Here is a 24,942-nt window from a genome sequence, read left to right as displayed (position 1 = left end):
AGTGAATCCTGTATGTATTCTGTACACATGTAACCTTGGTTTGCAATGAAGCTACATGCAAGAATAAAAATATGCACATACTAAATTTTATAGATCGTGATTTTATCTCGCATCACACAACGCTGACAGATCCCCTGGAAACGTTTTGTAAAGCTGCTACACAATTCGTGGCACAGCTTCAGAAGGCAGTGGACCGAAAAGTTATACAATTGTTTATAAATGCTGACTGAGCATTTGTCAGAGCAACACACTGCTGCAGTTTTATCAACTGTTGAATAAATATCTGTGTCGTAATTACTTGCATGAGTTCTCAAGTCGGTTGTCGGGCTCTCCACTTACTTTCCTTGACCAGCTCCTACACTTGGCTTAGCCCCAATCGCTGGTGGGAAAAGGCGCGACCCTGAGGGAATGTAAGCACTAACACGAGACACGGGAAATGGGAAGCCCAAATTTGGGGAACATGTTTATGAAGCGCCAACGTGATAAACGGGAGGCGCTAAAGAGAAATGCGAAAGGTGAGAGAGCTCCGCCAAGCCCAGCTCTGGGCCGAACAAGTTGAGTGGCAATGCGGACCAGTCCATTTCGTCTGTGGGAAGAGGTATTGGAAACCGAGAAAAGCGCTTGCAACTGGACAGCTCGTTACTAGGAGCGACTTTCACCTTGCAGACAGCGCTCTCACAGCCCCTCCAGAAGGAACACGCTCAGCGCCGGCAGCAACATAAGGACAGGCGACAGCCTGATGACAGGGGGCGCTTTGAAGGAAGGCGGCACTGTGAGGGGAGAGGCGCCCCGAAGGGAGGCGGTGCTCTGAAGGGAAGCGGCGTCCCGCCCTGCGGGGCGCACGCGGGCCCAGTGCGCGTGCTCTGCTGTGGCGCATGCGCAGGGGGCGTGGCCCTTCCTGTCAGCGGGGCTCGTGGGCGCCGTTGTGCTGTTCCCGAGTCCTGTCCCGGCCGGGGGTGGGAGCGATGGGCGGCTGCTCCAGACTTGCCGCTGGCGGAGGGTGAAGCCCCCAGGAGGGCGAAGCGGGGTGAGTAAGGAGCCAGAGGTTGTTGCCCCCTCTCGTGGAGAGGACGCCGGGCAAATCCGCGATGGAGGCGGCAGCCTTAAAGATGCTTCCCCTGGACCCGAGAGATGAAGGCACCCAGAGGTGCAGGCTAGGACCTGCAGCCCTCTCCTTCCTGGGAGCCAGGATCGGCGAGCCGCTGAGCATTTCACTTCCCACCGGCTGCTGCTTGTGCACGGCGTGGCCTAGGCACGATTTGGCGGACGGGTACTTGCAAATTGACCTGACTTGCAGAACCGCAGGTGTAACTGCAAAGGACCTGAAGGGCCTCACAGTGAATGTCGGCCAGCTGCAACTTCTGGGCTATCACCATTTAAAAAAGGCGACTGTGAAAGTGGTCTTTAAGAGCTCTGCACTGAAAAAGTCGACACCTAGAGCAGTGTTGCAGGAGACGATCAGAGAACTGCTAAGAAATGTGTATGTTTTACTTCACTGTGTTGTTACTGTTGCCCCAAATCTAGACAATCCCATCGTGTGTATTGAAATACTGTCTGTAGATCCTTTGATGGATGGAGCTGGACTGATAACCCCTCAAACAAGCATAAAAATTAAGGAGGTGGTCACTTTTGAATGGTACAGACATTTATCAGAAGATACTACAAAGACTGCAATTGCAGGACTAGACGATGTGGGGAAATCTTTGAAGGAAATTATTGACCTGCCTTTCCGCTTTCCAAAAACTTTTAAGAAGCTAGGACTTTCAGTCCCTAATGGAGTGCTATTAATAGGCCCCCCAGGTGTAGGAAAGACTCTGATGGTAAAGGCAGTAGCACAGGAAGTGGGTGCATACTTGTTTTGCATCAGTGGCCCAGCCCTCTATGGTTCAAGACCAGGAGAAGGTGAAGAGAATTTGCGAAGAGCCTTTGAAAAGGGCAGAGAAATGGCATGTGAAGGCCCAACAATTCTCTTTATTGATGAAATTGATGCGTTATGCCCAAAGCGAGGAAATTCAAACAGTGCTCCTGAAGACCGTATTGTTGCTCAATTGCTAACACTACTGGATGGTGTAGGTAGTGAGGGTACGATGGTAGTTATGGCAGCAACAAACAGGCCTGGTGCTTTAGATCCTGCACTGAGAAGACCTGGCCGATTTGACAGAGAGGTAAGCACACCCTGGTATTCATATGTGCACTTTTTTTCTTTCTTTGTTGAAGTGGAACAGGAAGGAGTTACTTTCTTTTTTTTAATGTCTACTAGACTTGAGTCTGTTTCTTCCTTTAATTTGACTTCATCTTAGGTAAGGTAGGGAGCACATTTTACCCCAGAAACTGAGAGCTCAAATACCTCAAAATGGACAAGGGTAGTTCTTATGTTTCTTCATCACAAAGGCATGGACCTGTTCTTGAGGCATTTCCTTTCCTTACAGATGCTTAGCATTACTGACTTGGATTCTTCTCATTTAAATCCCAGATTGAAGTTTGAGGCATCTCTCTTTTAAAGTTCATTGTGACATGGAACTAGTAACCTGTTGTGTCAAAAATTCTATTCAAATTTCAGTAACAGAATCTAGAGCTACTGTGGAAAATTTTTGCCAGCCCAGTGGTAAAAAGAAGGAAAAACACATGCAGTTGTGCAACACGATGCTTCTCCTTGTATTGTTTCTTTTGCTGGCTAAATGTTCTCCTGAGCCATCCACTTAAGTTCTTTAATGCTTTCACAGTTGTACTTTTCATGATTTGTAGACTGTTAATATACATTTTATGACAGTATTTTACCAGGTTTTTTTATAACATAATTGTTTATCAGTGATTTATTTTTTTCTTCTTTTGGATGAATCTATTTAAGTCTTCATTGATGTAAGGAACTTGCTATTTCAGTATTCTGTCTTACATTGAGATTACCTTAATATATGACTTCATGGTCAGTAGCTGACAGTGTCTTATGAACAGGTGTTCACTCAGAAAGTTAAGTGTAAATGGAGAGTGTTTAAAATACCATTTGTAGGGTGCTTTAAATTCTTTAGCTGCAGTATAAGTATGTATAAATCTTCAGTAAGCAGTATAAAGCAGAAACAAAGTTGCTTGCCTAGGTTTGTAAAATAAAAGGAATGTGGCAAAAATATCTACATATATTTTTTGTTTATTATATTTGTTTAGGTTATCATCGGGACCCCAACGCTTGCGCAGAGAAGATCCATCCTGCAGTTGCTTATAGCTAGTATGCCTATTTCTGCAGACATTGATTTGGTTAAACTGGCAGAAATGACAACTGGGTATGTTGGAGCTGACCTTACAGCACTCTGCAGAGAAGCTGCTATGCAGGCTGTGTTCCACAGTGCTTTGGTATGGTTGCAAATCAGTCAAGAAGAATGTTATGAATATGTGTGCCACCCTTTCCCCATTAACATTCACCTTTGCTTGAAAAGCTTAAGTTGAAAAAAATCAAAAAGTGAAATATAAAACCCAGCAGGTGTGCTGTAAATAAGCCATTTTGCTAGTCCTTTCAGTTCTCACCTGAAAGGCTGTTGTCTCCTCCCTGGGCAAAAAGCTTTGCTGAAAGTTTTGATCTTCATCCTTACCTTTTTTAGGATTCTGCAAAGCAGAGATTTTAGTCTTTTTTGGCAAACTGAACTCTTAATGTTCACAAAAGCTCTTTTGAAGATGTCAGTGATTTAAAATGTTCCTTCTTAATAATAATTGCAAGTAAAAATAGAGGTGGACACCTTATCACTAGCAGTTATGTATTTATAACTGTTATCATTTGTTTTGGATGGCTGGATATGACATTGTTGTAGGCACAGTATTTCTGTCCAGTGTGCAGAAATTTAACTTTTTAGCAATACTCTAATTTTAAATATCTACAGTATCTAGTTCTTGAAGTTCTTTCTATCCATCCTGACTTGTACGAGAATTGAGAGATCTGTGTTTGCTGTTGTTTTTCATCTGGAATGGCTGAGTGGAGATTGAAAGCCATATTTGCAAAATTTCCAGAGTCAGAGCATCTGCAGAGAATCTCTGTCATCACTTAGGACTATTAAAAAAAAACAGTGCATCATCTTTCTAGAACTTTTTCTTCCAGATGCCTTACAGATACTGAAAACAATAAAATAATTGAATCCTGGTATCATGAAAGGAAATGGACCGATGAAAATAATGAACAGCTAGGTGGCCTATTTGCCTTGAGACCTGCAGGTGCCTTTGTGAAATACATCTTGGTTCTCTTACTGCATCTGTCATTTAACAATGGTATTTTATTGCCTGTTTGAGATGAAGTGCCTTATGTTCTTTAGTGTGTGGTGAAAATGGATATTAAAATACATTTGTATTCAAGAGATTCTAGGATTTGGTATGTAGTAACCTTGAAACTAGCCACACTTGATTTGGCAGATCACTGTATAGCATACTATAATTTAGGTGGGGGGAAAGTTGTTCTTTCTGAACTACTCATTTCTGTTAAAATTGCTTTTTCTTGTGTAAAAATTTGCTGCTAAAAGAGAATTTTGAACATAAAAAGCTCCATCTAGACATGAGGAGGAACTTCCTTACTTTGAGGGTCGTAGAACACTGGACCCTCAATCTCTGGAGTCATTCAAAACCACTTGGATGTGTTCCTGTGCAACCAGCTTTAGAACCTGCTCTGGCAGAGGTCCCTTCTTACCCCTATCATTCTGTGATTCTGTAATGCACTACTTTGTGTTACTCCTTTTTGTCTGCAGTGTTTAAAAGTCTGTTAGGGCAGCAATTTGCCACTTTATTAGTTGCATACTAATTCAGCATTCTAAGTTACTTCATAAAAATATTGTTAATGTGCTTTTTCTGCATTTCTTCAGGATTCAACTGAAACATTGATTAACATGGCAGACTTCCAAGAAGCTTTTAAAAAAATTCAGCCATCTTCTTTTCGAAGTGCAATTGGATTAACAGAGTGTAAACCTGTCACTTGGGAGCAAATTGGTGGTCTGGAAGATGTGAAGTTAAAGTTAAAACAGGTAGTGTATAAAACAAATTTAGACAAACAGCTTGTTTTTAATCACCATGTCCTCTGAGGTATTCAGTGTGCTACATTGTGGGAATGGATTTGCTTGCAAATTACCTGATTATAAATCGTATTTTAAACAGTTTTTCTAATTACATTAAGTTATTACACTGTTTATGAGCTAGAAATATGTCAGTCATAAAATATCACTGTCACACATAATACCATGGAGAAAAAAAAATACAGCTTTTAGTAGCCGAAGAGCACTTAACCTCTAGCCAGATGATTTGTCTATTCCTGAATTTGCAGCCAGAAATGGCTTTTGCACATCATCTCTGAAGGACTGGCTTTTGTTCTGTTTGAGATGGAGAAGGGGATTGTTACTTGAAGAAAGAGCAAACTGGTTTTCTCTGATTTCAAGTGAATGTCTGTACCAAGGAAAGAAAATAACATGCTCAGCAATTTTTCTTGATTGCTTATGAACTCTAGTGTTGCTGCTAAAAATTTACTCCCATTTTTTATGTATTGACAGAGTATTGAGTGGCCCCTGAAATTTCCTCAGGCATTCAATAGGATGGGTCTGTCTCATCCAAAGGGTATTCTTCTCTATGGGCCATCAGGGTGTGCCAAAACTACACTGGTGAAGGCCCTGGCCACAAGTTGTCACTGTTCCTTTCTCTCTGTAAGTGGTGCTGACCTTTTCTCGCCTTATGTTGGAGATTCAGAGAAGATTTTGTCTCAGGTACAGATTTTAACTTGTGTACAGCTTTGCTTGATTTTTGTAAAGTTATTAGTTAGGCCTAAACTTTGTTATTAAGATGATAGCTAAAACTCTCACCTCATTATTAAAGAGAAATGGCTTACAGATTCACATTTGTATAAACAGAATCTAACCCTAAAATTATACCAGTTTTAAATTTTGAAAGTATTTCTACCTGTTTGTTTTCAGTTCATTTCGGAATTTAAATAAGCAGCAGAATTTGTCTGTGGCAAACACAAGCCAGAAGAGCTCTTGTGAATCTTTGACTGTATCTTTAAAGTTAGTAGAATCACAGGGTGTACATAAATAGAAGTTTTCACCTTACCTGCTAGAATATCTAATATTTCACTTCACGAATATTTTTTGAAAAGGTTTTTCGCCAAGCAAGAGCAAATACTCCAGCAATAATATTCCTAGATGAGATTGATTCCATCTTGGGATCTCGGTCACATTGCACAACTGGCCACAGTGTCTCGGAGCGAGTTCTTTCTGTCCTTCTCAATGAGCTGGATGGTGTTGGGCTCAAAGTCACAGAGCGAAGAGGAAGCGACCTACAGCTTGAAGGTCAATGGCAAGAACATAGTGACGAGGAAAGAAAGGTATTTGTGTTCCCTTCTCTGTATAGGAAGAACTGCCCAGTTCTTCCACAAGTTTTAGGTGTTTTCATTCACTTTCATTAAACTTGGTCCTCAAGCTTAAAAATATGCAAGATGCTCTACTACTCTGTCATAGTTTTCTAGTTTTTAGAACGTACCTTATATAGGCTGCTAACTGCTTTTACATAGGCTGTTCCTCGGTGACACTTACTTTGTTTGAACAAAATACCCACCAAGTCTAATAAGCATTCCTAGTTGGTATTCATCTTCTGTCACAAAAATCCTCTTCCTTGACACTAAGGTAACTTTTTCAGGCTAATTGTATTATTTTTAAACTTACTTTTTATAGGCATTTCCCCTACGTAATTAGCAGTGCTTTCTCTTACACACTTTCATATAAACACAGTACAGTTATGATCACTTACATATTTAAACCAAAAGTGGCAGGTGAACTTTTTGGTGAATTCCCAACTTTTTTTTTTCTTTTTTTATATACTTCAATTCCTATTTCTATATTATGCCATTTTTGTGGGGAAAACCGTTTCAGAATTGTAGAATACTGAATTTTTGGATATAAAAGGTCTTTGTTAAAATCTTGCCTGGAAAAAAAGAGCTTTATTTATCATGAAGGCAGATACTAACTGTATTTCTTCCTGGTCATCTAATCTGGCCTGCACAAAGACATTTTTTTACCTCAAGAAAAATAAAATATTCATATTGCAATGAAAATAACTGCATGTGAAGATACGTCGTCATCTCACCCCTCTCCTTTTCTCATTAGTAAGCTAGTATCTTTAGATAATGCCTATCTTAACCATGTTGCACTAATTTGTTTATGTCATCTCATACTCAGCTAGAGTTTCAGGAAACGTTGAACAAAGATTTCATAGTAGTTCTTGCAACAAATAGACCAGATATGTTGGATGATGCCCTGTTGCGCCCTGGAAGGATAGACAAGATGATCTATATTCCACCTCCAGATCTGAAGGTGAGGTATTGCAAATCCATACAAGGCTTTAAATATAGACATATTAATTACCTACATACTTTGAGCAAAGGGAGAATATTCCTATAATATAGTGAACAATTGATGGAAGATTCAGTGAACATCAGTCCCCAAAGTCAAGTACAATGAGGAAAGGAATAAGTACATTTGTAATTTAAATAGCAGTAACATTTTAACTGGTGTATATAGCTACATTATTGCATATAGAAAATAAATAAAACCTTGAATAATTCTATATTTACAAAATCAAACTGCAGTTGAGGAAGCACCATAACAAGTTGTCTGCAAATCCAGACTCTTGAGTGGTGTGTTTTCATAAACTGGTGAGTAACTGTGAATAAAAGACTTTAATGTATGAGGTAGTACATGCTGTTAGGGTTATCTCCATTAATAACATTTTGTTCACTCTTCCACTGAAAACATGTTGATTTGCCTGGATTTTCTTTAGTTCTAATTTCACATGTGGTACAATATGCCTTACAGGGAAGGCTTTCCATTTTGAAAATCTGCACAGAAAAAATTCCATTAGATACTGATGTGTCATTAGAAGATGTGGCAGTCCTAACAGACCTCTTCTCTGGAGCTGACATTGAAAATCTGTGCAAGGAGGTAAGACATATTAACAGTTAATCTACAAAATAAACTGTGAATGAAACCTTGCAGTTAAAAAAAGAGAGATAATTAATTGATGTTACCAAGCCAGCAGTAGTACAGGTTCTTTCACAGTTTGTAGTAAAAAGAGAATAAGTACAACAGAAGAACTGAACAAGGGTTCATCACATGTAAAAAATGAAAAAGCCAAGTAAGAATAAAGACTTTTGTAATTTACTAGAAGTTAAGGAGCTGTCTTACGTCTTACAGCTAAGTTAGTCATAAGAGGTATACTGCATGCAACTGCAGTATTTTTGGCTGAAATTAACATGTTCTGTCAAGATTAGAGAGAAAAAAAAAAGAGAAATCCATATGTATTTGAGATAAGTTGTGTGAAAGGGAGAAGACTTAAAGAAAATCCAAATATTATAAGTGATCAAGGATGTATTTTCTAATCCAGGGGAAAAACGTGAATGAAAAAGAGTGATCTTATTTGATGTTCATATATTCTTAAGTAACTATGAATGATACAATGTTGTTTCCAGATGCTTTACCTAAAACTGTTTCCTGTAAAATATTTTAGACTACTTAGAATAACTTTGCAACTTTACAGCATGATTAAGCACACTGCTTTTTTGTTCTTTTTCTTTCAAAGGCTGCATTGTTGGCATTGCAAGAGAATGGGCTTGAAGCAACTGTGGTAAAACACGAGCACTTTGTAAAATCCTTGAGGACTGTAAAAGCATCCTTAACCCCAAAAGACTTGGAATTCTATGAAAAATTCTGTAATCAAGAATTAGCCTCTTCAAAAAGCTGTGATATCACATAGGTATTTTTCAATGTATTACAAAGATTTTGCAATGGCTTACATCTCTTCTGCTGTACTAATGCTGTACTTACTGCAGTTTTCAGAGTGTATGAAATACAGTAAAATTTCACTTGTGAAAAATATTATTTCAGTTATGGAGAATAAATTAAAATCTTGTTTGCTTTGGATAGGTTTCCATCCCATGAAAAGAGTAAGAGAGGTACTTAGAAGTTTCTTCTCTTTAGCAACCAGCATCAGAACAAGAGGACACAGTCACAAGCTGCACCAGGGGAAGTTTAGGCTTGAGGTGAGGAGAAAGTTCTTCACTGAGAGAGTCGTTCACCATTGGAATGGGCTGCCCAGGGAGGTGGTGGAGTCACTGTCCCTGGAGGTGTTCAAGAGGAGATTGGACGTGGCACTTGGTGCCATGGTCTAGTCATGAGGTCTGTGGTGACAGGTTGGACTCAATGATCTTTGAGGTCTCTTCCAACCTTGGTGATACTGTGATAGATAAAACACTGTGGAACAGCTTGCTGTTGCTGTAGATTTCCTACTTTGCGGTACAAAGAAGAATAAGAAGAATATTTAACTTAAAACATGTTGTGAAGTCTCAAAAGGACAAGGAACAATTTAAGAAAAAGCTTTCAGGATGTTGAGTAGGAGGAAATCTCATACTCTATAAAATGCAAAGTGTTTCGTATGTACATTACCTACAGGCTTGCTTTCTTTACAAGCAGACTCCAAAATGCAGAGAAGGGGAAGAGTTGTCAGCTGTGTAATACCTTGTTGTAAGTCTGACATTTTGCAATCATTTTAGGTCAGTTACTGCTTACTCCACAATTGTTTGGATCAAGTAGACAGACACAAAGTCTATAATCAATTCAAATTATAATAACTTCCTCTTTAGAGAAGGGAGTTTACTTTGTAACACTTCCTGCAGAATTCTTTCTCCACCCAACCAGTCTTTGTCAACAGACGATTGTAGATCATCTTCTAAAATACAGAGTATCAAAGGAAATTGTTACTGCATATGTGCAAGTGTGTGTTTTAACTTAGCAAGGTAGGAAGTTTTAAATTGTTTTTTTCCTTTTTCCCATGAAAATGCTTGTGACCAAAACTACTCCGCTGTCAAAGATGATTTCTTACTTCAGCCAAGGTTCTTAAGCTAGAAAACCAATTAACAGATCATTTTTCAGAGCTGGGACACTAGGGGCTGCAGTGAAGTGTATTTACAGTGTGATGGATCAGAAAAGGAAGTTCCAAGGCAGTCAGCAACTGCCTAGGAGAGTAGTGGAAGCCAATATAAGTTGAGAAAGACTGCAACTATTAACAATCTGGCCTACAACTTTGTGGCTTTGATCACCATTTCCTCAGTAAGGATCATCCTGATTTACTGCTGACAGAAAATAGGCCAGTGCCAGTGAACTTTCCAAATATTTTGTAGTAGCAGTAGTGCTGGACATAAAGTATGAAAACCTGTGAGGAAACTGTTTTGCTCTCCACTATTTGAGAATGTCAACTTGCTTTTAGAACTGCCATCTCTGAAAGCTGTTAGGACAGCAAAATGCCGTCAGCTTCTTCATTTCAACGATACTGCTGCTTAACTTCTATAGTTGCTTCCTAGAAGGACCAGCAGAGCTAGTTCTGCTCTGTTATGTCCCCCTCCTTGCTACACCGGAGAGCATGCAGCAAGCCAGGAGAGCATGCAGCAAGGTCAGCCTCTCTTTCCTCTTGCTGCTTTCCACTGAGCAAGAAAAAAAGGGAGGAACTGATGTACAGGAGGGGTCTGCTGGCACCACACAGCTCCAGCTCTCCCTTGGTAAGAACTTTTCCATTACAGGGATGTTGGAAAACACTGGGAGCTGTGTAGCACAGTAGAGTGATGGGAGCTTGGGCCAGGGTAAAGCTTTTGTTGCAGCAAAAGGAGACAATGACATCGGGCTCCTGTTTTGGTCACTACACACACCTTAGTGAGCTCTGAAAAGAGGCAAGCCAAGGCCTTACCTGTACATTTGTCTAGGTATTCTATTCTTTAGGCAGCTGCCTGGAGAAGGGGGCGCATAAAGCAGAAACGGAGATGCAGGCTTGAGTGCTGCCATAACGAAGGCAGAAGGCGCTGCGGGAAGCAGGCAGGCAGGGCGCACCTCGCACCGTGCTGCCTCAGCAGCTCCCTGGTCGAACGGCTGCTTCTCGGCGCTTGCCTGCCGCAGGGCGGCGCTGCTGGCCCGCGGGCGGGCTCCGCGCCGACCACTGGGGGGCGCCCTGCCTGCGTGTGTCGAGGGGTTCTACGGACGCCGCCGCTGTCGGCTGGGGCGCAGCCAGCCCTGCCGGGCGTCGCCGGGGCTATATAAAGCGGAGAGCGCGGTCCCTTACCCTCGGTGTGCTTTGGCAGCGCTGTCCGTCTTTCTTCGGTGGGCCCTCTGCCGAGAGTCCCGCAACTTGGGGGTTCCGGTCCAAGGTGCGGTAAGAGGGAACCGTTTGTTCCAGGTCTGCCGTAGCGGCGAGGATGAACTCGAAATTCTTCCAGATACTGAAGTCTAAAAAAGAAGTAAGTTTGTCAGAGACACTGGGGCTGTGATAATCCCCTTCAGTGCGGGGACGCCGGATGGCTTGAGCAGGTGCACGGGTTGCATTTAATAGCGAGCATGTTGCAGAGAAAGTCCTGATACTGACGGACAGGTGCAAATTGCAATTCAGGCATTGGAGGTGAGGCGATGTGAATAGTAATGCAGAGGTAATATACCTCAACAGGTAATCAATCACGCCTTAGAGCCTCCTAACCCCCAGTCCCCTGATCATAACGCTGTAGCCAGGACACTAGTTCTTCAACTATCCGTTTTATGTCTTTCAGCTCATTCCCCTGGCTGGAATACTGTCCTTCGCAGCACTTGGAGCACTCTCTTTTTCTGTTTACTCCCTGTTCAGCAAATCTGATGTGATGTAAGCAAAATACTTACTGCTTGGGTTTATCCTAACCTTTTTTGTCCATCAGAGGTATTTGACCATCAAAGAAAAAAACTTAAATCTCTGTGGATATACCAGACTGCCAGTAACAACTAGGATGCCTGCAGATTGCAAATAATGGAGAAATTAATTGCCCAAACTATTTCCTGACTTTTGATTTAATAATTATTTATTTGTGTTATATGTAACAGGTTTTAAATGTTCTTATGAAGAATTTTAAATTATGGGATAGGAAGATGACATACAAATAGGTTGGAGCCAAGCTATTGACTTGTGCACAAAGAACAAGATTTGATAATACAAACTTACACTGTTTATATTTTAATGGTTTGGCTAATAATTGGAGATAAGTCCTATATCCTTTAAGCTTTGGGGAATTTTTGTATTTTTTGGTTGCTGGGGTAAGAATTTCTTTACTTTTTCTCTGTGCCTTTATTCAGTTTTGATTTTTCTGCTTGGTTGCTTTAGAATAATGCATTATATTATAAAAAAGTTAGTTTGTTTCATGCTTTGGAAGCTGCAAATAAAGCAAACCACCATCCTACTCAACATTTAAAACAGGAATGTCCAAACCTGTAAAGTTGTGCTTCAAGGGAACTGCTTAGTTACATAAATAGTTATGCTGATAATATACTACTCATGTAAGAAAAATGTACATAAAGACACATCCTAAAACATAGTATCTGTTTTGCTTTATCTTCTCATAAAGCATTAATAAGAGTGGCAATCCAGAACCATGGCAGACAATTGATCCTACCAAGCCTCAGAAGGTAATTTGTACAAGTAACATAGTACAAATATTTCCAACATGATGAATGGCTTTATCTAAAATATACAAGAATCAGCAAAATATTAATGAGGAAACAAATATAAAGCTTAAATGTATCTACCTAAAAGTGGAACTAACTGCTTAATCCATTACTTTATGGAAAGTATCTTCCCCATATTGCTTAATGATTTAGATTCAGTTATTACATTCTACGTCTGATCCTGAATTTATGGTGTTCTGCTCTCTCCTAATATTTATATACTCAAATTTCATTGATACTTGTGGAAATCAGGAGTTTAGAAGAAATAGTTTACCCTTGCCTTGTTCCTGAATTGACTATGAATATTCTTGAGTATTGCAGTCTGAAGGTCAAAATTTTTAGTTTAGTAGAGCACCTACGATAAGAAAAAATACTTATTTAGAGGTATTACTTAATATCCAAGTGGTTTTGGTCAATAACTTACTAAATATGTGATCAGTTCCTGTTTTAGCTTACTTCTGAAAAGAGAATGTAAAGCTCCTAGAAATCTTTCTTCACCAATAAGTTGCTGTATGGTATGAGGTGTGGCAGTGGCACAAATGCTCACTGGGATTTTGCTAATTCCTTCCATACTTTCCTTCTCATTTCTTTCAGCTATTAACAGTCCAGCAGAAATGGAAACCTATAGAAGAGCTGGAAAATGTCAAAAAGCTGACAAAGTGACAAGTTTCTATTGCCTCAAAAAAGGTACCCTATCAGTCTAGTGGAATCACTTCTGCACAAACTTGACTACTTGAATCAGTGTGCGGAAATGCTTCTGCTACATTTTTAGGGTCTCCCTACATTTTTTGGATTCTGGATGAGGAGTTTCATGTTGCTTTAGAAGTTGGCTTGCAATATCCACATAATCCAAAAATCTGTCTCAAATATCTATTTGCAGCAGGCATTTGATGACAAGTGTTGAATATTCAGATGGTAACTAGAGATGGAAAAAGTCTTCACACTTTTTGTACATTTTTTTCCTCTCAAAATACATTAATTTTGTAATTTTACACAGTTTTGATAAAATAGATTTTAAATCTTTACAAACACTCTATGTATATCCCATAACTGGAGAGTACCAAAAAGCTCTTATAAATTGTGATTCTTGGTATGTTCCATCTCTATGCTGTATGTCAATGCTAGTACAGAGACTAGAGAGTCATCTTTGTTTTCCACATTAGGTGAGGTGACAATTTAAATCAAAACAAATGTTACACTGCTAATACCAGAACTTACATGTGCTCACCTTAAGCCACTGAGGAGTCCAACAGGTTATATAAAGGTATATTTCAGACTGCAGGATTAGAACATAAGAATTAAGCATGGCTGAAAGGGAATTGGAAATGAAATAATTTTTGTTGTATTGAAATACTGTTCATGTTTAAATGTAGAAGGAGTTACTAGAGTTAGGAAACTTGCATTATCCAAAACTGCACAATGTTAATTTATACTTTTTCTGCAAGGTGGTTTGTGGATGATCTCAAATGTCCTGTGTAGTTAATTCTTTTTCTGCAAGGTGGTTTGTGGATGATCTCAAATGTCCTGTGTAGATAACGATACGTGTTAGCATTTCTAGATAAATGCCATTAGGGACAAGTGCTTTAACAAAGAGTAAATAACAGATTAACATTAAGAATAGTTCTGTGAAGAAACAGTTCTTTTCTAATAATTTCTGTGTTTTCTTGTGAGTTAGCCAGGGCAAAAATATAAAGGGCAGACCCCTCAGTAAATTAATGAGGCAATATACGCATCCAAAGGTAGAGCAGTCCTTTCATGGGTGTTTTCTGTAGGCGTCCCCTCCCGAGCAGTTTCACAATATACGATACAGTTTCTTTTACAATGAACGTGCAGAATGCGTAGTGCTTTCAGCGAGGAAGAAAGCAAAAGTGAAACAACTCCTAATTGCAAAAAAAACCCCATCCCTGTGAGTAATAGTGATGTGCTTTTGGTTACTCTGCTGCAGAAAAGACGTGAGTTAGTAAAGCTGAGTTTTCCCATAGCTTGGCTTCAGAAACTTTGCGTTTTCTTCAAATTAAGGAAAAAGAACAAATGTTATTTCATTCCATACTTCTTGTGTGCACTTGCAGCATAAAAATTTATCAAGTAACGATGACTCAGCAGCATTTATGTTCAAGAGCGAAACTACAAGACTTCAGAATATGTTCCTAGCTTGCATTTTAAGGAATGACCTTACAACATGATTGGATAGCACACAACCACAAGACTCCAGTCTTCTGAGGAATACAATTCCTAAGTAGCAGAGAAACATTTCTTTAATATATAGTTTCTGTAAGTTGTTCTGTATTTCCATATTCTTACTGGACTGTATCAAACAAAACAAGAAGTGCTGTGCTCTGAGTTGATGCATGAATTAAATGAGTTGGCTCTTCAGTACATGGTGTGTATGGTCTGTAAATACTCTGACCTAAGTGTCTGTCAACATCAGGGAAATAAGAGTAAGTCATTTTAACACGATTTTGGTACTTGACTACTTCTCAGTAGTGTCTTTCAGTAGCACATTAAGCATTGCGACTGCTGTCAGTCACAGGCTGTTACTCTCTCATCGTGCCCTGAAGCACAATAGCTAAGGTAATAGGATGTTTTGACTTGTTAGTCACTCTTCTTTTCTTTTTTCCTTTTTTTTTTTTTTTTAATAGATGTTTGTGGGGAGAGGTGTTGCATAATGTGAGAAATCAAAGTTTTTTTTCTGTGCTTGAAAAGTAGTGTGTAAAGTTCTTGGGACAGTTTTGTGTGTTCTCAGGTGGTCTCTAAAAATAATTTGTCTTCTGCATAGATGAGGTTTTGTTCTTGCAAGTAGAGCACACCAAGAGCAGTTACTGTATCTCCCCCCGCAACGACTTAATATAAAGCTATACATCAATGCACAAATTATTCCTTTTTCTACAAACATCAGAGTTATGACAGTAAAGATTTAACTGTCTGAATTTTATGAGCTGACTTTCATGAGGGCAGTAAGACTTCCACGTCCTGTGTTCTGCAAACTCATTACGTTCTATTCCATGCACAATTTAGAGGCTGTTGAAATCATTTAACAGCTTTCTTCCTTCTCTCCATTCTGTTCCCTCCATTTTGTCTTCTACTCCATTCTTTTCTTGGTTTTGTGGGTTTTTTTCAAACAATGGCTGGTTTTGCCCTCCCTGTCTAGTACTTTTCCAGGGAACTCTATCACTATGTCCAACTTACATATTAATTACAGAATTCAATTTAAATGCTTACTGGCAGAAATGTTTTTTGGTAGTTCTAATCACCATTAGAATCTTTAGAATCTATGGTCATGTTTTTATAGCTGCAGGTGGCTGCTAAGTAGTCTTTTTGTAAATAGTTTTGGAAGACTAGAAGGTTGCTTTCTGCAGTATGCATGCAATTGTTAAGGAATTACTAATTTTTGTTATTGCAGTAGTACTTAGAGGTCTTAACTGCAGATCTTATATCATTGTGGTTATCCAAATGCCATGCTTAATGTTTCATTTGGCTTTCTTTGCATATGATAGCAGTATTTCTCTGTTTGATATCCCTTAATCCCTGCATTTCTCTACTGCAAGATGCTATTAATACTATCTAGTTACTTCATTGGTGTGTCTGGTTTCTGTAGAAAATAGTAACTTACAGGGGGTCTGATGCAATCATTAAAGGAAATGGTTCATTCTGCTGTTCTCATCTGTCTCACTCGGTGCAGAGGGCAGTTGTCCCTAGGACCAGCTGTAGAAAACAAATAGGAGTAATGGGGATGATTCACTGAATCTGCCCAACATTTGGTGTTGGACATTTCCCAAAAAAGCTTTCAGATTAAACAAACACGGCCATGCTACTCAGCACAGTTTTAATTCACTGCCTGAAATCTTTGCTGTACAGCACATCCCTGCCACACAGGGAGCACGCAAGATAACGAGATCACCTAAACGTGTAACTAAAATGGAAATAAGTAAGCCTTAGTGAGAAAGTGGACTCTGGGCACTTGCAGTTGGACTAAGTAACTATTGACTCACATCAGCCTCTGAGAATACAGAGCCGGCAGATTGTTTGCAGAAAGCTATCTCCCATCGTAAAACAGCCATCACCACTAATTGCACCCTTCAAATGGAGCCCCAAGACTGAGCAGACACCCGGTCTGAACCCAGAGTTCTCCTGTGGTGCCTCACCGTGATCAAGGATAGCACCTGTACAACACACTTCAGGAAGCTGCACCAACCCTATTTATGCTGTACCTTGACTTGGTGACCAAAGGACTTGGTACAAGCTAATTATAACCTCATTAATGTGTGTGTTCTGGCAAGAGAGGTTAATAGTGTCATGTCGTCACAGAATCATGGAATTATTACTGAGGCTGCAATAGACCTCTGAGACTATCAAGTCTTGCAGGGTTCACAAGTAATGTACAGTCTCTGCTATAACATGGAGAGCCTGAGGTCTCTGACAGGTTATTATGAGTGAAAAGTGTCCTGCTGGTATTAGCCACCACACCCTGCTGCCTGCTGCCACCCCCAGCCAGTGTCTGTCAGGGAGCCTGAGGCAGCCATGATGCTTTCCCACCATTTTCATCTGCCTCCATGATCTCTCACAAGAGAGTAAGTGCCAACAATGTGCATTTGCAGCCCAGTAGGCAAATCAAATCCTGGGTTGCATCAAAAGAAACATGGCCAGAAGGCTGAGAGAGGGGACTCTGCCACTCTGCTCTGGTGAGACCTCACCTAGAGTACTATGTCCAGCTCTGAGGCCCCCAACACAAGGGAGACATGGACCTGCTGGAGTGGGTCCAGAGGAGGGCCAGCAAGATGATCAGAGGCCTGGAGCACCTCTCCTGTGAAGGTGGGCTGAAAGAATTGGAGCTGTTCAGCCTGAAGAAGAGAAGACTTCAGGGAGACCTTAGAGCTACATTTCATTATCTGAAGGAGACCTACAGGAAGGCTGGGGAAAGACTGTTTAAAAGGGCTTGCAGAATGAGGGGCAATGGTTTTAAACTGGAGCAGGGTAGATTTAGGTTGGACATAAGGAAGAAATTCCTTACAATGAGAGCGGTAAAATACTGGAACAGGCTGCCCAGGGATGTGGTTGAGGCCCTGTCCCTGGAGACATTAAAGATCAGACTTGGTGTGGCCCCAGGCCGCCTGGCCTAGTTGAAGGTATCCCTGCTCACTGCAAGGTGTTGGACGAGATGAGCTTTGAGGGTTTCTCTCAACCTGATACAATCTGTAAATGTATGTGTGACTGTTAAAATCCAGTTTTGCCAGCTGTCAAGCAGAAGACAGAAAAATCGGTGTCTTCAGCTTGAAACATTTGATCTGGGCTGTACTACACACATATTACTCACTCTCTCACTCTCTTTCTCTTACACCCTCCTCCCTGTTTTCTACCAAGACTCCTTTCCTCTTTTCCTTGCTGGCATGTCTTTCCATCTTGCCAAATCTCTTTCTGTCTTGCCCACACAGAAAAACTTAAAATCTTCTTGGGCCTAATTGATTTCCACTCTTACTACTGTTTGTTAGTACACCTGAACTATGTTCTAGGAAGTGACACATGTAAAACGAGTAGGTCAGAACATAATTAGGCTGGTGGTTTAAGCTCAGAAATCAAGCAAAAAAAAATGCCATGCTTGTAATATTCATCTTTGCTTCTCCCTCCCCCCTGTTCTGCTTTGCTTTATTCATGCTAATGGTATCATGCACTCACATAAAAACATTTTTAAGATATTAACATTATGTTGGTAGGAAGGATCCATTCCACTGAAACCTATCTCTTAATTATGCTAGTGCAGTAAAATGAAGGCCAAGTCTGCTAACAATATTACAGGAGACTGTCTGTTCCTTACCCACTTCTATCAAAATATCTCTTGATATGAGTAAAGGCTTTTTTGTTACAGAAATTTGATTCATCTGATTGTTTCCTTGCACGAAAATGGCAGAATAACTTATTCATGCTCTTCATTCTCTGTAATTCCAAACTTGAAGAGCTCTGGCAGTTTTTAGTTCTAAGCACTACAAATCATTGGGATCCCTGTAGCCTTGCAGACCATGAGTGGCAGTCCAGGCAACAGATGTAAAACAGCTTTTTCATTTGTGTATTTCCTTTTTGGGTAAATTGGGAAACATAATTTCTTCACTGAGTCCTCTTTCAGCCAGACTTGCTGATTTCACTGACCCCAAGTGTTGCTGAAGCAGAGGAAGGAGATGATAGCTCTTAAACTTGGGACTTAGCACAGCAATTGATTTTAAAAGCAGAATTCCCTGCTGAAGTGTGAGAGTTCTGGACAGACACTGTTGTTACCAGATGGTGACAAACTGAGGATTTACAGACTTAGGAGGAAAAGTCAATGGGATACAGCACTGAAAACAGAGAGTTTGGACCAGAGCTCTGTACCAATTCAGTCAGTTTTGCCTAAAGGAACATATATTAAACGATGCAGTCGCAAGGGAGAGCTGCCTGACATCCCACTTCATGGTTACAGCTCTTCTCTAGAACAGTTGTGGTTTTCAAGCCACTTTCCATCACTTTAGTCTTTTGTATGGTATTTTGTGTGAGACCAATCTGTTCTGCTAGATCAGAGGTGGACTGCAAGTGACTGTGGGCTAGAGTGCTTCACCAGCCTTTTGCACAGAACTGTATTTCATCTCTGGAAAGGATTCACGCATGTTGTGATGTGTGAGGGAGGAGCACCCACCTTATCACCCCACCAGGTTGTTACACAGATTGTTAACAACACAGCAGTTGTGAAAAGTTGGAGTTCTTTGTCTGTTTCAGTATTGTAGAACACGTGGATTTTTCAATTACAAAATCCATGTAGGGTCAACATCATGCATTAACAGATGCAGTTTATTTCAACATAATATTACATCATGATGTATAGAGAGCAAATGGGAGTAGCTGTGGGTGCAATCAGTAGCTGAGAGGTCAGGAAGCCACATAAGTTTGAAAATTCTCTAAGTGCATGTGTGAAGCTTTCAGCTTTAGCAGCAAACAACTCATTTTTGCACTCCTGTTTTGTGTAATTTCTTTAATTGAAATGTATTTGCAGTAGGCAGGTAACTAGTAGACGCCATCCTTTCTCAGACTTGATGTTGCTGCTGCATGAACAAGGAAATAAATGCAGAAAAATCAGGCTAGTTGTAATTCCTGGTAGTAACAGGAAAATCTTATCAGCTTGCCAAAGAAAAGCAAAGTCATCTACTTGTAATAAATCACTGATTCACTGCATCAAAACAAAGGGAAAGCTGGTTTTCTATTAAAGCTGTCAAGAATGTTTCATTTAATGATGCCTCTCCCTCCTGCTGTATGACATTTTATAAGGATGAATATTTTTTTTAATGACTTAGCATCATGCTACCAATGCTGTTAGCATTATTAAATTATACACTAGCATTATCTTGCCTTTATTTTTGCTCTTGCTAAGTGCTTTGAATGAAACATGCTATGGTCAAAAATCAGAATTTACCTCAAAGACTGCAGTGTCCACTTTACACCCCAAAGCAGAAATACACAGCAAAATCCCAGCCATACGGACTTGTAGCTCTGTTCATGGCCTCACTGCCAAACTCAGCCATAATTTTAATGTCAGTTTTAAGTTATAGGAATGGTTTTATACTGATTTCCAGGAGGCAAGAAACTAATCTAACAAAACCTTGTGGTGGTTTTTTAATTCTGTCTTCTTACAAGAAATAAAACCACATATGAATAGGGTATGTCGTTGCTCAAGTTCCTCTATGTGTGTTACTGCAAAGAGGAAGCTTTTGTGGTATGCAAAGCAGGGTGATACATGGAAGTTTTGGTCTGAGGTACGTGTTGATAGTCGTAAAGGACAAAGGCATACACCCTCTGTGGGTGAGTGCTTTAAATAAACAAAATTGTCACCAAAATCATAGGTGGATTTACTCAATAAAGAACCAAACTCCTTGACCTTTCTATCTGCTTTTAGAAATACCCACAGCTGGCTGGCTGTACCACATATGCAACATACATTCCTCCATAAGGCACACTCAAGCACAAAGCTATTCCTGTAGCTATAGATGAAGATTTGTTGAAGCAATGTGAATCAAACACTAAGATAACATTTTGGACTTCTTTCTTCTTCGTGGAACAGATAAAATATGGCAACCCAACAAAGAAAGAAGTTTGGGACAAAAGTCAAATGTATGTATGTGGGTTTGGTCTAGATGGGTAAAACACACATGCTTAAGAGAAAAATTACTGTGCAACCAGTCATCAGACATCCTAGTTGAATTGCACAACAGACAGACTAATGCTGCAATCTGTGAACTAAGTTAGTACTGACTTCATTTGTGACCACCACAATTTGGTCCACAAATATTAGTATGCTCCATACTTGGCTGTACGGTGACATAATGGAGTCTAAAGTTTTCCAGTTGTTATCTGCAGTACCCACATGATCAGGCTTTATCTGTTTTCTTCTCTCCTTCCTTTTTTGTACACAAACACACCTTGAATCATCAACAAAATATGAACTCTCTTAAAAGAGATATCAACACATCAGTATGAATAGCCTTTTTAACTACAGCAGTTGGTGGACTCATTAGTAGGATTTGATTGTCTTATTACTCCTGCTCTATGAACTGCTACCTTATAGTTCTGACAGCTAAAATTCCTCAATTCCATCAATTCCTCTTTCAGAGAAACCTCAAATGTAGTAAACCTGAATGTGGAAGAATAATAGTCTACTCTCTTTGCTGCTTTACAAAGACAGTTAATAGATACAGTATAAGGTGGTACCCTGCATATCTATCCACAAGTGAGCATATCTGAAACATATCTCCATTTACAGCTTAATGCACATGCCTCTTGAACTTTTGATATGTTACTTTCATTCAAATTTCCTGTTATATGACTTGACCTTTGCTCTGTGGCAAGTCCAAGCTGCAGGCTGCCTGAAAACCATCATAACTTGTTCCACGTAGGTTCTATTTAAAGCAAATAACTAAGCAGAAAGAAAACAGTGTGTGTAACTGGTTGGGCAATTTCTGTTTCTAGTCAAAGGTGTGTGTCTTCTGCAGAAGCTTAGGAAATACATGCTTGCTTAATAGCTTGAAGAAATGAAAGAAGATTTTACTGGAAGGAAGTTGTGGTTACGAGTTCTTCAGCCTCTGTCACTAGTATTTTCTCTCTGTGAAGCCTGTTCAGCTAGATCAAAATACAACATCAAACTAGCAATTGCAGGGTGTGAACACAATTCTATTCTACACTTTTAATTGTATCTGCCTGATTTGAAACAAAATTGCTTTGCTCAGTGTATGTTTTTGATTGAAACTGTCACCAGATCCTTTGTAAGAAATCAGACAGTCATGGATATTACAGATGGAACTACATGTTATCCTAGAAACATGAATTTAGCATCCCAAAGAAGCAATACTTATTTTCATACAAAGGGCTTTCATGATAACTTACATTGTTTACATTAACGAATATAATTTGTTCTGATTGCATTTCAGATGCCCAGAGTCACAACAATTTCCATTCATGTAATTTCTTCCTGCATACGTAGAACTGGAGGGAGGCATCTGAGCATTGTGTTCCATGATATTTACCTGCATATGTAAGAAGTCTCTTGAGTCCTTCCCAGTAATCGATTAGCAAATCTGAGCTACATGTGTGCTTCTCTGTATTACACCCAGTATAAAGTTAAATCCTCTTCGTTATCCTTAGGAAAATTTAAGTCTTTTTTTTCTTCTTTTTTCGTTATAAACAAGACATTTTAAACATTTGTGACAAAATCTATTCCTTCAAGACACGGAACTCTCTCGTTTTACTCCGTACACAACTCTTTTTATTAAAGCCAGGGCTAGAGCGCCACCTGCTGGTGAATTCGGGAAAGGCCGTGAAGGTTGACGGGTCAGAGAGGGAAGCATTTGCCACGGTTTTGTGTCAGACTTGTTCTTACAGTGAGCTTGGGAAAAGGAACACATGAAATCTATAAAGAGTTCAAGAGTAATCGTATGTCGGGTTCAAATATGTAGCATGATTGTAACTAGGAAAATATTCCTGTTCTTTTTTTTATTTTCACTTGAAAATTCTATTTTAATTTAAAGGTCACTTACTAGAATTAAATAACTGGGTTTATATGTTTCAGTCTCATCAGTTTATTTAGAGATGTATTAGATAATTTCTTTGTGTGTTCTGGGAAAAAAGAAATAGGAAGAGTGCAGGGACTCTGGTGCTCTTAATGCACCTGAGACAAAAGCAAACTTTTTGTCTGCTTACCATCTGGCTGCTTTTATGTATACATCAGCTGAATCAAAAATCTCTGTATATATCAGTACACAGTTTAATGTGAAACATAGTCTGGACAGATGGTATTGACTGAGTCCTTTTACCTTCATGTACTGCCTAGTCACAGTCCTGGAAAAACAACTTATCTTTTCAGCAGGTGTAATAGTAAGGTAACCATAAAAGATCAAATTATGCCTGTGTTTATAAAAAGGCTTTTATTTTTTCCCCTGCAGAAATTGATGCCATAAAAGGTGTAAATGCTTCATAACTATAATAAAAGTAATTTAAGTTGCTTTGTCCTGTACATTTAGTACTGGTTGTTTTCAAATTGTGTGGTACAGAGACAAAATTTAAAAATCCCAGAACATAATGGAGAAAAGGAAAACAGAGAAAAGAGAGCAAAAATATGGATTTGGATATAATTATTTTACAGTTGTAAACATAAAAGGCACTCTTAGGTTTAGGGTGAGGGATTAGGTTTAGCGTCAGGGTTAGGGTTAAGTTTAGGGTTAGGTTTCGTGTTAGGGTTAGGTTGGAAAGGATCACTTCATTCTGGCATCTTCAAAAGTTGTCAGGTATGTCACCAAATGAAATGCATTTATGATCCTTCCCAGAGGATTCAGCCATAGAAAATTGAGAAGCATAGAACAGAAGGGTTTGTCAGCTCCAGAGCACAGTGTCAGTACTCTCCATGATTTATTACAACGATGGAGGAGGATGGAAAGGGGATTAGAGCAATTAAGGGTGGGAAAGGTGGAAGACATTTCTTTTGGTATTCTAAGGTAGATAGCTAATCTAGTGGCTTTCAAATTAGTTCTTCTTAGCAACTCAGTGTCTAGAACATTTCTTTCATCTAGCGATCACAGAGGAAATGGACTTTGGGCAAGCACGTATTTGAACAGAGCAGGCCTTGCAAGTCATTTGGGAGTGTTTCACTCTGTGCTTCAAGATAAGCTGCTTGTGATCTTGTAAGCAGCAGGTGCAAGTTGGACACTATTAAACTGTGGAGAGGGTAAAGCACAAGAAGAAAGTTGAAGAGCAGTGGCACAATGCAAAGTTCTGATTAAACAAGTCTAGGTGAGCTAACTCCTGAAATGACTGAATGTGCTTGGAGCAACCAGCATGAAAAAAACCTCTTGGCAATGTTATTTTGAATGGATAGAGGGAATTGAGATGGTTAATTACAGAGGATCACCCCCTCCCCTTGAGACCTGAAGGGAACTTCTCTCTTAGTGGAGTCTAGGAAGCTGCTGCAGTATGTATCCTGTATAATTACCCAACAACCAATGTTCATTTATATTTTTGTAGTATCTGTAGAGAGAAATAATACTTAACAGCCCTGCTCTATACAGCATCAATGCAGCTTCCTCACGAAAACCAGCCACAATACCAGAACAAAAGACTTACTACTCATTAGTTGGTGGGTGTCTTTTGGATATTTTAGCTTTATGTCAAAAAGCTACCCTCAAATGCCAGCATACTGCTTTTCTTAGTTACTGTGCCCATTGGCAGTGATTGTGCAAGAAACCAAAGATTTGTACAGTAGTAAAATAACTGATGACCAGATTCAGATATGACATTTAAAATGGTAATTCTGTTCACATAGAATGAAATGCTGCTGGTATTGAAAAGACTAAATGCCAACACCATTTTGGAGAAAAAAGGGAAAAAAAAAAGACAAAACAAAAACCTCAATAGGATAAACATTTCAGAACAAAAGAGTGGGATGTGAGTGATTGCAATCTACTAGATACAAAAGTGCTTTATTGACTCGTGGAAGTATGTTGTCATCAAAGCTGCAGCCACGCTTCAGAGAAAGGATGGGTGGCAATTACACATTAAGAAAGGAAAAACTCTTCCCAGTGTTAGAGGTGGCAGAATTTTCATAAGATTTCAGCTGTTTAGTCAGTGAGAGCCACAGGAAGTAATCTGTCTGTGCTGGAGAACTTCTTGGAAAGCCATTAGACCTTATTAAGCCCCTTTCCTCTTATACTGGAAATTACCTTGCAGTGTCTATGAAAATAATTTGTCCTTTATTTTTTTTTTTTATATAGGTACTTATGCTTCCAGAGGACTGTTATTGTGTACTTGATCATAACTTGCTGCTTGCAATTCAATACTGTTTTCTGAGTATTTCTCTGTCCTTATGCATAAGTGTACCAATTATTTCTACTTGGTCATTTTTATAGTTCTATTGTGCTTGTTTATTCTATCA

The 24,942-nt window shown here is 39.5% G+C and overlaps 2 protein-coding genes across 2 annotated transcripts; both read left to right on the top strand.

Annotated features, from left to right (window-relative positions):
• The first annotated feature begins 958 nt into the window (after positions 1–958).
• SPATA5L1 (spermatogenesis associated 5 like 1) lies at positions 959–8,837 on the top strand. Its single transcript, XM_009897260.2, has 8 exons — positions 959–2,165; positions 3,160–3,345; positions 4,833–4,991; positions 5,511–5,720; positions 6,110–6,337; positions 7,188–7,322; positions 7,824–7,949; positions 8,587–8,837. The coding sequence occupies exons 1-8, from the start codon at positions 1,089–1,091 to the stop codon at positions 8,758–8,760; spliced, it is 2,295 nt and encodes a 764-aa protein (XP_009895562.2). The 5' UTR covers positions 959–1,088; the 3' UTR covers positions 8,761–8,837.
• Positions 8,838–11,102: 2,265 nt separating this feature from the next.
• On the top strand, positions 11,103–14,302 carry C17H15orf48 (chromosome 17 C15orf48 homolog). The gene is made up of 4 exons (XM_009897261.2): positions 11,103–11,287; positions 11,591–11,679; positions 12,413–12,473; positions 13,107–14,302. Exons 1-4 carry the CDS (start codon positions 11,246–11,248, stop codon positions 13,173–13,175), a joined length of 261 nt encoding a protein of 86 aa, XP_009895563.2. The 5' UTR covers positions 11,103–11,245; the 3' UTR covers positions 13,176–14,302.
• Positions 14,303–24,942: the final 10,640 nt, after the last annotated feature.

The sequence above is a fragment of the Dryobates pubescens genome, chromosome 17 (genome assembly GCF_014839835.1).
Source record: "Dryobates pubescens isolate bDryPub1 chromosome 17, bDryPub1.pri, whole genome shotgun sequence".
Classification (NCBI taxonomy): Eukaryota; Metazoa; Chordata; class Aves; order Piciformes; family Picidae; genus Dryobates; species Dryobates pubescens.
Note: the sequence above shows the minus strand (reverse complement) of the source record. Positions and strands in the feature narration are given on the sequence as shown.